General features: G+C 38.2%; 1 protein-coding gene across 7 annotated transcripts in view; it reads left to right on the top strand.

The window, feature by feature from the left end:
* LOC113815970 (potassium voltage-gated channel subfamily KQT member 1) overlaps positions 1–12,500 on the top strand; it is a 727,087-nt gene that overhangs the window by 670,749 nt on the left and 43,838 nt on the right. For all 7 annotated transcript variants that reach the window (XM_070144788.1, XM_070144786.1, XM_070144787.1 and 4 more), the window contains 4 exons: positions 3,757–3,926; positions 4,309–4,434; positions 5,567–5,677; positions 6,108–6,292. In XM_070144788.1, the coding sequence (XP_070000889.1) occupies positions 3,757–3,926; positions 4,309–4,434; positions 5,567–5,677; positions 6,108–6,292 (592 nt within the window). The remainder of the gene's footprint in view (positions 1–3,756; positions 3,927–4,308; positions 4,435–5,566; positions 5,678–6,107; positions 6,293–12,500) is intronic.

The raw sequence follows: 12,500 nt of genomic DNA, 5'->3' as shown, positions 1-12,500 counted from the left end.
ACAACAACAACGATAACAGCAATAAAACCAGTCATAAGCCCCGCCTCCCGCCAGTGCACCCGTGAACGCGCGCGGGTCAACATGCGAGCGACTACTTCTGCGGTGTCTTGCCAGGCGGGTGACTTGCTCTTTCGCGAATCAACGCCAAAGGACCTCTTAAGCCGCGGGAATCCGATCAGTAAGGCAGGATGTCGCGCAAACAATGGCGGAGGAAGGATATTTGGTTGGGTGGATAATAGTGTGTGTGGGGTTAGAGGGAAGGATGGGGAATGAGGGAGGGAGAGAGGGATGGAGGGAAGGGTAAGAAGAGGGGGAGGGAGGAAGGGAGAGGGGGGCAGAGAGAGAGAGAGAGAGAGAGAGACGGACAGAGATCGATAGATAGATAGAGAGAGAGAGAGACGGGCAGAGATCGATAGATAGAGAGAGAGAGACGGGCAGAGATCGATGGACAGATAGATAGAGAGTGAGAGAGAGTGAGACAGACAGATGAAGAAATCCACAGAGAGACAGTAATATACCTTTACTTGTTCGAATACACCTTCCACCTTCTTTCACCTTGCTTCTTCGTCTCTCCCTTCCCCTTTTACCGTCGTTTCTCCATCCCCCCTCTCTTCCCTCACGGAGAGAAGAGAGGAGAGAATACACTGAGAAAGTAACAGAAAACAAAAGATTAGAGGGAAGTAATGGAGAAAAAGTTAGTACCTCTGTCAGCACCGGTTGCTGTGAAAGTCTCAAGCAAGAATTAAGTTATGTGTAAAGTTGATGTGTAAAAATACCGCTTTTAAAGTTCGAGAATAGAATTGGAAATGTGAAAGTGTAAAGACATGTACGAAAAAAAGAAAAAAATAGGGGGAATTTGCAAAAATGCTGCTTTTAGATTTCCAGATTAGAATTGGAAATCGGTAAAGCGTAAAGAAATACATGAATAAAGATAAATAAAAGGACCAATTTCAAAATTACAAGAACGCTTACACACAAAGAAAATGGTTATTATTAACCCCATAAACCCATTTTCAACACACACCCGATCCCTTTGGCGAATCCACTCACTGGAAACCACTCCCGAGAAGTTAAAAAAAAAAAAAAAAAAGTTTAGCTGTGACATAACAAGACAATCAACATGCAAAATACACTATAGGTCAGAGGTTGAAGGGGGGGGGGGAAGGGGAGAAGGACGTGGAAGAGGAGGAGGGGAAAGATGAAAGGACGAGGAGGAGGAGGAGGAAGAAGAGTACTGGGATGGAGAAGGAGGTGGAAAAAGGGAAAAAAGGAAAAGGGAAACTGAGGGAATAGGATGGAGAAGGGAAAGGAGATAGGGTAGGAAGGAGAAGAGGAGAGGAGAATAAATCAGAGAGGAGAAAAGAGGGAAAGGAACAGGAAGAAAAAAAAAGTTATATCTACGTTATAACAGCCAAGACGTACATCAGTGATATTATACAAAACCAAAGGTATTCATGGAACACTACATAGTGCATACTGACTAATAGAAAGACCGACAGACAGACTTGCAGAGAGACAGACAGACAGACAGAGAAAGAGACAAACAGACTGACTGATAGAAAGACAGACAGACAGGCTTACAGATATAGAGGCAGACAGATTGACTGATAGAAAGACAGACTAACCAGGAAAAAAACCCAGAGAAATAGATAATTTATAGAAAAAAAACGCAAAACTTACAACCATTAAAACATACGAATCACACACACAAAATATACAAAACAACAAAAATTAAATCTCAATTACAAAACATCAACAATAAGAGCGAACATCAATAAAGTAATAACCTCTGTATTTCCTAACCTCACTCCGAGTCACTTGAACCCAGGGTACGCTTGTCCTCGCTGCCTAAACAGAGCAGGGGATTTGGCTCGTGCGGGCGGAATGAAGCGACGCACAGACAGACAAGACAGACAGACAAGTAGACAGGCAGAGAGGTAAAGACGGAATGAAACGACGCACAGACAGACAAGACAGACAGGCAGAGAGGTAAAGACGGAATGAAGCGACGCACAAGACGGACAAGAGAGAGAGAGGGTGGGGAGAGAGAGAGAGAGAGGGTGGGGAGAGAGAGAGAGATAGAGGGTGGAGAGAGAGAGAGAGGGAGAGAGTGGGGAGAGAGAGAGGGTAGGGAGAGGGAGAGGGTGGGGAGAGAGAGAGGGGGAGAGGGGAAGGGGGAGAGAGAGAGAGGGAGAGGGTGGGGAGAGAGAGGGAGAGAGAGAGGGTGGGAGAGAGAGAGAGAGAGAGGGTGGGGAGAGAGAGAGAGAGAGGGTGGGAGAGAGAGAGAGGGTGGGAGAGAGAGAGAGAGAGAGAGAGAGAGAGAGAGAGAGAGAGAGAGAGAGAGAGAGAGAGAGAGAGAGAAAGGTTAGTAGAGAGGGCATTGTTGGCTTCGGGAACACCCATATCATTATATCTGAAACACTTCAACTTTAATATCGCTTTAGTGTGATAATGCAATATTAATTTATTAATGAAGGGACCCAAAATATTTCGCACTTAATTAATACATGCATCTTTCGTGCTGTTATACATGAGGTAATTATGATGATGATGATGATGACAGCGAGGACGATAGGGCTAAGAATATGAATTCTGATATGTTATGATTATAACAGTAATAATCATAACAATAATAATGATAAAGATAATGGTGGTTTTTATCATCCTTTCGATGATGGTACTGACAGCGATAATGATTATTATAGTGTTGAGGGCAATAATGATAGCGGCGATGATAATATTGATGATGATGATGATGTGAGGATCACTCACCAAGAAGTCAAAGGTATTTGTTTCCAGCTACGAGGGTCCCTCTTGGCAAGCCATCACCTCTAGTAGTTCACACACATTTTGAACGCTTTGTCACGCCACGACTTTCTTGGTCGTTCTATTGCCCCCGCTCAGCACTGTCTCTGTAGGAGACATCCTGATGGGCTGGGTCATCCTTGGGGAGTCGAGCTCGGCTGGCGGGAGACATAATCCTGCCAGCTGATCAGACGTTGGGGCCTATTGCGAAAGGTGCCTAGTGGAGAGACTAAAGCAAGACTAGGGTACAGATTTCACTACCACACAGCAGCAGTTGTAATATCAGGGCCTTGTAGACATAGATACTCTTTTTGAGAGTGTGACCCCCATCGCCAGGCCAGTCCATCTGTAAACCTCCTGGTCTGATGAAATAGTTATAAAGTACATAACAAGTGCTGACTCGGTTGTTTAATTTGAGACACCCTCAAAGATCTAGATCTTGCTCTTGGTCCAAAAGCCCTCTAGCTTGATTTCGCTTGCTGCTGGTGCATTGAGAGTCGCCACTGGGATCCCCTAAGATTCAAATAAGATGGCAATATCATCAGCAGAGTCTAGTTGGGTTATTTTGCTCTTACCCAGCGTTGCCCAGCCTTGACTTCGGACGGCAGCTCCACCCTTTATCCCATACAGACAAGTGTTGTAAAGCGCTGATGCAAGAGTATGGCTTATTGTGAAGGTGCAGGGAGAGAATCCTGATTGCAGAGGAATCTAGTGCCCCAATTGCTTTCTTAGGAGGAGGATTGCGAGCGCGTTGTTGGGTATACTGAACAGTGTAATACAGAACTATTTTCTCCACACACCCACTTGCAAATGCATGTGTTCATATATAAGTGCATTCATTCATCCATGTGTGTTTGTGAGTAACTAAACACACGCGCGCGTGCAGCACAGTAACAAAATCTAATTTCCTGAACTCCCAACCAAACCAACCGCATTTTCCTTTTTTTCCAGACATGGTGACCATCGTAGCGTCGGTGGTCGTGCTGGCCAACGGCACGGGCGGCCAGGTCGTGTCTGCGGTTCGCGGGCTGCGGTTCTTCCAGATCCTTCGCATGGTGAGGATGGACCGGCGGGGAGGCACGTGGAAGCTCCTCGGCTCAGTTGTTTACGCGCACAGACAGGTAAATGCGGATTCCGGATTCATGCTTACGCGAACGGGAGGTTACGTTTCTGGTTATTGTTTTTGTTGTCGTTGTTGCTGCTGGCTTTATCGTTCGTAAGACTGGATTCTTATGGATTCTTATGGATATGTAGAGTTGATGAGTGTGATAAGGATTATATTTAAGGCTTATAATTACGATTGTGTTGGAGACTTTCAATAATGGTGACAATAACCATGACACTATTGATATATCATAACATGGCGATGACTATAACAATGATCGTTACAACAAAAAAAAGAACAGCAGCATCAACAACAATAACAAAATATCCGCATCATAACCAAAAAAAAAAAAACATTAGAAAATATCCTTGACCCCCAAATCCCCGCTTCATTTTCAGGAACTGCTGACCACAGTCTACATAGGCTTTCTGGGTCTCATCTTCTCGTCGTTTCTCGTGTACCTGGTGGAGAAGGACATAAACGACAACTTCAAGACCTTCCCCGACGCCCTCTGGTGGGGGGTGGTAAGTCCGAGGGCGTTGCTCTTTTGTTTTGGCGGGCTTTTCGGTTTTCAAATTTCGTGGGTTTCGTTTTGTTTCCCCCCCCCCTTATTTTTGTAATTTGATATTATTTTTTGTTTGTATATGGTGTTTTTAATTGGTGTTATTGTTTTTTTTTTTTTGTCATGTATAAGGTGTTTTTTATTTTATTTGTTTATTTTATGTTTTTTTTCACCATGGTACTGCCTTTTTTTCTTTTCTAAAGTTTCCTTCTTTTTTAGCATTAGATTTCCCTGGTTAGACTTTTCTGTGTTTTTTCTTTGAGGTATTATTTGTGGGGGTTCTGTATATTGTATGATATATGCATATATGAATATATTTTCTCTAATGGTCTTTTTTCTTTCGTTTATCTACTTTCCTCTTCCTTCTCCTCCATCTACACCTCCACCACCTCCACCACCTCCACCTCCACTTCCACTTCCGCTTATTATACCACCCCGTTCTCCTCCTCCTACTCCTCCACCTCTTCCTGCTGTTGCTGCTGCTGCTGCTCCTCCTCCTCCTCCTCCTCCTCCTCCTCCTCCTCCTCCTCCTCCTCCTCCTCCTCCTCCTCCTCCTCCTCCTCCTCCTCCTCCTCCTCCTCCGCCACCACCTCTTCCTGCTCCTTCTTCTCCACCTCTTCCTGCTCCTCTTCCTCCTCCTATACCTCTTTCTCCTCCACCACCTCCACTTCTACATCCACTTCCACCTCTTTTACCTCTTCCTCCCCTTTTCCTGCTTTTCCACATCCACCTCTTCCTCCCCCCCCTCTACCTCCTCTTCCCCCTCCTCCACCCCTTCCCTCTCTTCCTACCCATTCTATTCTTTCTACTCCACCACCTCCTCCTCCACCTCCTCTACCTCCTCCTCCTCCTCTTCAACCTCCACCTCCACCTCCCCTTCCCCCCTCCCCCTCCCCTTCTCCCTTCCCCCTTCCTCCTCCCCCTCTCCCTCTTCTACCTCCACCTACCCCTCCTCCCCTTCCCCCTCCCCCTTCCTCCTCCCCCTCTCCCTCCCCCACCTCCTCCCCCTCCACCATCCCCCTCCCCCTCTTCTACCACCCTCACTTCCTCCTCCACCATCCCCCCTCCCCCTCTTCCACCACCTCCTCCGCCAGATCACGCTATGCACGGTGGGCTACGGAGACGCCGTGCCCATGACCTACGGCGGGAAGATGATCGCCTCCGGATGCGCTCTCTTGGGGATCTCCTTCTTCGCGCTGCCGGCGGTGAGTCCTGCTGCGCCCGGCTGGAGGAAGGAAGGAAGAAAGAAAGAAAGAAAGGAAGGAAGGAAGGAAGGAAGGAAGAAAGAAAGGAAGGAAGGAAGGAAGAAAGGAAGGAAGGAAGGAAGGAAGGAAGGGAGAAAGGAAGAAAGGAAGGAAGGGAGGGTGTTCGTTGGAGTGATTGTGGGTGTGTGGGTGTGGGTGTGGGTGTGGGTGTGGGTGTGGGGGTTTGGGGGTGTGGGTGTTCATAGGAGTGCTTGTGTCTGTGTGTGTGGATGTGTGGGGGGTGGAGAGAGGGAGAGAGAGAGAGAAATGAGAATGAGAAAATAAGAGTACTAAACAAAGAAAGAAAGAATTTAAAAAACGCTAGAGCAGAAAAAAGCAACCCACAAACCCCACCCACCGAGACCTCCCCCTCTCCCTTTCTCCCCCACAGGGTATCCTCGGCTCGGGGTTCGCCCTCAAGGTGCAGCAGCAGCAGCGGCAGAAGCACATGATCCGCCGACGCCAGCCCGCCGCTACGCTCATCCAGTGTCTATGGCGATGTTATGCGGCCGACGAGCACTCCATGTCCGTTGCCACCTGGAAGATCCACCAGGTGCCTCTGCCGTCGCCGCCCTCGTAAGTTGCGCCGTCGGCAAGTTCGGTCCTGACGGGGAAGGCTCTCGGGGTTGTTGGGGCAGTCAGCTGTCTTGGGTCGGGCGATCAGCTGTTTTGGGTCGGGTGATCAGCTGTTTTGCGTGGGCCGATCAGCTGTATTTGGAGGATTTGGTTGGGTTTGGTTCAGTTAGTGGAGATGTTGTTTTGAAAATTTTCAGGTGGAGTCGAAGTATACATTATTAGTTATCTATTTATCGGTTATATGGGGTTTTATGTTTGTCATGTAGAGTTAACCATTCTGTTAATTTTTATACATTTTTAAATCTTTTTTTTTTGTTGGGTGGGGGGGAGTCGAGTATTACCCTATGTAATTAATGAATCAACTATTTGCAGTTTGATATTTGTTATTTACAAATGGTATTTCCATTGTCGACTTCTTTTTCAGATTTTTTGGTTTTCCTTGCCGTGAAAATTATCCAAAGTAATGAATTTCACTTATTTTGATTTCTTGTTTGCGTTGTAGGATAACTGATTTGCGGATTATTGTTGGTACTTTATTAAATGTTGATTTGTTGTATGTTAGATAATAATTCTATAGTTAGATAAAGGGTATTTACATCTCCATGAAGCGATTAAATATACGTGCTCACTTTTTTTTTTTTTTCTTATTGTAGTCATTAGTATTAAATGTATATTTTTTATACTTCTTTTTTAAGTACCAAATTAGAAGTAACCCTTTCACTCCACTTCAGAATTTCCTACCTCTCTCTCCCTCTCCCTCTCATTCTCTCCTTCATTCCCTCCCTCATATTCCTCTTTTAAGATCTATCATTACCTAAATTTAAGTCTTGATATAACGGAATTTGTATTTAGTATAACGTTTCACTTGTTTCGCTTAACACTATCACGCTCAGTCACTTTAAGCTAATTTGCGTGAACATATTTTTAATAAATCGTAATGTGTTAAATGAAAATAGATTTCATTGTATGATTCGGAAGGAAATGTAAATATAGAATATTGATAATGATGAAAATGAGATATTATGGATAATGATGATAATGTTGACAAATGATAAAAGTGAGGAGGAGGAGGAGGAGGATGGAAACGATAATGATGATAACAATGAATTTATATCAATAATAAAAACAACAAGAATAATGATAATGATAAAAATTACTGTACTTCTCACTGTTTACTTTTTTCATGATCATCATTATTGTTATTATTATTTATATTATCAACATGATTATCATTTTCAATAATATCATCATCATTACCATTGCTATTAGTACTTTGTTATCATTAGCATTATAATAGCAATGATAATAAAAAAAATATATTATTGCTATTATTATCATGATCATTATTATTATTATTATTTTCATTATTGTTATCATTCTGTTGTTATTAATATTATCATTATCATTATCATTATTATTATTATTATTATTATTATTATTATTATTATTATTATTATTATTATTATTATTATTATTATTATTATTATTTTAACATTAAATGCTAATAACAATTATGATAATAATGATACTAATGATATTGATAATGCCACTAATCGTATTAATAATAATAATAATGAAAATAATGATAATGAAAATGATAACAATAATGATAACTGATAGTAATAGTAATAATGATAATAAGAGCGCGATGATAATGATAATGATGCTAATGATAATACTGATAATCATAATAATGATGATATTAATGATAATAATAATATTAATAATGATAATAACAGTAATAATAATAATAATGATGATGATGATAAGGATAATAATAATACAAATGATAAAAGTAATAATAATAATAATTATTATTATTATTATTATAATAATAACAATAACAGTAGTAATAACATTAACAATAATAATGTTAATGATAATGGTAATGGTAATGATAACGATCATGATGATGGCGATAGTAATAACAGTAGTGACAATGATAATAATAATAATTATTATCAGCATTGTTAATACTATTATTATTATCATTAACATTATTGTTATCATCATCATCGTTATTATTATCGATATCATTATTATTTTCATATTCATTATGGTGATAATAATAGGATAATGATAATGATAGTAATAATGATAATGACAATAATAGTAATGATAGTAATAATGATGACAATAATAATAATGATAATAACTAATAATAGTGATTATAAAGTGATAATGATATTCGTAAAGATCATGATAATACCGTGTAATAAAGATGATCAATAATGATAATAATAATAATTACAACAATGATAATAATAATGATAATAACAATAATTACAATAATGATAATAACAATAATGATTACAATAATGATAATAACAATAATGATTTCAATAATGATAATAACAATAATGATTACAATAATGATAATAACATTAATTATTACAATAATGATAATAACAATAATAATAACAATAATGATTACAATAATGATAATTACAACAGATTGATTGCTCCTTCCGAATCATTACAATGATTTTTCTTCAGGTCTCAGTCTTGCAAACGCTTTGATCAAAAAAAAAAAGAAAAAAAAAATCACCCTCTTTCACCCTTCACTCTAGTTTAAGGGATATCACTAATCACCAATTTCACCCTAATGTGTGCTTCGGTCATTAGATTATAAGGGATAAGTTATAAGTTGTTTTCGTATCATTCTCACTTAGGGTTGTCTGTGTATTATCGCAGTTACAAGTGGGATTTCGAGAGAATAATATGTATTTTATGATTAATCTCTGCATTTTTTTATATATTTTCTTCATGATATATTTATTTTTTCATTATTTTTTTATGAATGAATGGACCAGGCATCCGCTTCTATATAAAGCTTCCTGTTTATCCCTATAGATATCTAAATGTCCAGGTTTGAATTAAATTTGTTTTCGAAATTTGCTTAACAATATATATACATCTATCAGTTGGTTTCCTTTTTTTCAAAGTCATGTGATGGTTAATCTTCTTATAGTGACTCTCGCTTGCAGATATTATATATATATATATTTTTTGGTTAGTTCAAATTAGAAAAGTTTTGGATTTCCAGGACAGTCCGACATATTTGAGTTTTTTTCCCTTTATTAACAATCTCTTTCTCTCTGTCTTTCTCATTTTTTGGTAATTACGTTTCTAGAACCATTAACTTTTTTTCACAATGAGAATTTAGGGAAACAGTGCAATGATGAAAATATATTTTTCCCCTTTTCTTCACAAAACTCACAGGAGGCAAATCAGGTAAAATAATATCAAACTATTATGCTAAAGGCATTAATGCTTGTCTGTTCTAGATCGTCACGCTATAGCCAGTCAGTGTTAGTAACAAAATAAAATCAGAACAAATAATGTGTTTAGAAAAAGTGTTTAGATTTGTTTCCTTCCCTATGTTTTTCGTTGTTTTTTTCCTCTCTCTCTTTCTCCCACTTTGATTAAGTAAGTAATTATGTCTCTGTTTCCCTAGCAACTATCAATACTTTAATGATTTCCGAGATCCCTGATTTTGCATCTTTCGAAATCCCTTTTGAATGAGTAGAGTTGCACCCCCCCCCCTCCCCACTATCAACCCCCCTCCCCGTTGGTCGTAGAAAGTTGAAGTAGATTATTCTACCCTCAAGAAGATTTTTTTCTTTTCTTTTTTTGACCCCGCGTATATCACTGGTTGATTAGAGCCTTAGCCACACCGTTTTTGACTCGTTGGTAACCCCCTCTGCTTTTCTGTACAGGGCTTGATATTTGTACTTTTAACACAAAGACCCTTTCTAATAATTCTCTAATGTTTTGTTCCTACACTATTTTTTCTACTGTAGATTTTGATAAAAGTGCGTCCGTAAACATTCCACTGTTTTTGGATAACACTTTTTTCTGGAAAATTCCAAACACTTTATTCCTCATTGGCAAGGAGAATTACCCAACGAAATGTCCCAAACAAACACTCGTCTATAAGAATTTATAATCTTGAAAGGCAATATCCTCAAAATTCCTTCTTTGAAAGTAGGTGTTTCTTTCATGGATAAATTGTCGGTATCATCTGTGGACAAATTCTTCCCCGCATGTGACTATGGCTGTGAGGTGTAGACAGATTTCCTTTTTTGTTTTTGTTTTGTTTTTTTGTAGCAGCCTGGGACGTTCGTACAGTAAGACCTGAGGTTTGCTGGCTGCGGTGTGCCTTGCTGTGGCCAAGTGTGTGTAGGCAACTGTTGGATGCCATGTGCTTGCGTGCTATTCTGCCGTGGAAGGCAATGCTGCTTGTATGGGCTTGGAGACGTGCATGTCTGGGAATGTTGCGTCTCTTTGGTCTTTTTTCGTAGAACGAATACTGTTCGAATCGATCTTTTAATTTCACTTTCATTTTCTGCTTTGGGGAGGGGCAGCATGTGGAGCGTGAATGGCTGGGTATTAGGGTACGGGGACACAGAGGATTGGGCGGGAAAGGATAAAGGTACGATGACCCTGGGTTTTGGTCACGTCTGAGCGGGTACATAGGCTTGGGCCCCTCGATGTAGTAGGCAACGGTTGATACAGTCTACCCAGATATACTTTTTTTTAGTGTTTAGGATTAGGTGCCTTGAGTGTAGAGCATAAGATTTTTTTCAATAGAATTTTCTAAATCTTATGACGTCATAGCAGCACTATAGTTAGAATGGAAACCAGCATGGGCGCAGAATATAGAGAGAAATTGATATAGAACGGGGTATAAACAGAAACGGCAGATATATATAGATATAGATAGTGGTATAGATAATACAAATAAAGTGTTTATTACAAAAGGTCACTATGCATATGTAAGAGTACGATTAGAAAACAGTTATAGTGATACGTAGGCAGGTTGTTAAGCATGGGAAGGTCATGACAAACAAAGTATTGTGTTGTTTTAGCATAATATATGTTGTCAGTGTTTTTGCATCTGCTTTCGTTGGTTTGTTGATGTTCCAGATGTATTGTTTTTAATTTTCTCGTTTCTTTTATTGTGTAAATTTCCTGCAACTTTTTTGTTTGTTTGTTAAATGTTGTTGTTGTTATTGTTAGTGTTGATTTAGAAATGGTCAAGATTAAAATTCCGTTTGTGTGTTGATGCAATTATGATAATGGTGATCAGTGATAATGTTGGTTCTGATGATGACAGTGATGATCATTAGAATTATTATAATCGTTATTATTATTATCATTATTATTTTTGTTGTTACTGTCATTACTATTATTATTGTTGTTGATGTTATCATTAATAACAATATTTGCAATATAAATTTTGTGTTTGTTAATATTACTGTTAATTATTTTCTTAATTTTATCATTATTTTTTATTATCGATCTCACCATCATCATCACTGCTGTTATTATTATCATTATCATTATTATCATTATCATTATTATTACTATCATTATTACTATTACTATTATTATTATCATTGTTATTATTGTTTTTTTATTATTATTACTATCATTGTTATTATCATTATTATTACTATTATTATTATTGTTACCATCATTATCATCATCATCATCATCATCATTACAATTATCATTATTATTTTTATTAGTATTATTATTGATGTTATCAATATTATTACCATGATCATCATTATCATTATGAATCATAAACATCATTTTCACTCTTACTAATGTTATTATTATCCTAATTATCATTATCATTATAATTATTACTGCTATTGTTAAATTATTGGTGTCATCGGCATTATCACTATTATTATAATCATCATTATGGTTAGTAGTTTTACCATATTTATATTGTTCTCGTATCTGTTCATTATAAAGGCAATTTACACAATATTTCATTAGTATTATTAGCGTTGTGATTATCGCTATCGTTATTACAGTTATTATTAATGCTATTATAAACCCCGTTACTTTTTTATTTTTATTTATTACTATCATGTGTTGTTCTTGTTATCATTATCATTTCAGTTAGTATTTATGTTGTCATTATAGACGTCTTAGGAGCATCAATTTTTAATTATTAATGTTGTCATTTTTTATCATCATCATCATCATCATCGTTATCATCATCATTATTATGATTATAAGGATTATCGTTATTTTTATCACTGTTATAATAATTCTCTTGTTATTAGGATCAATATAAACTATCAACGTAAACGCTAGTATTTTCAATGCATCATCATTATCTTTTTGTTAATTCTGTTCTATTTGTTTTCTTTTTTTATCGCTCATTGTTACATTTCATCTTTGTATC

The sequence above is a fragment of the Penaeus vannamei genome, chromosome 32, assembly GCF_042767895.1.
Source record: "Penaeus vannamei isolate JL-2024 chromosome 32, ASM4276789v1, whole genome shotgun sequence".
Lineage (NCBI taxonomy): Eukaryota > Metazoa > Arthropoda > Malacostraca > Decapoda > Penaeidae > Penaeus > Penaeus vannamei.
This window is presented reverse-complemented; position numbering and strand designations above follow the sequence as displayed.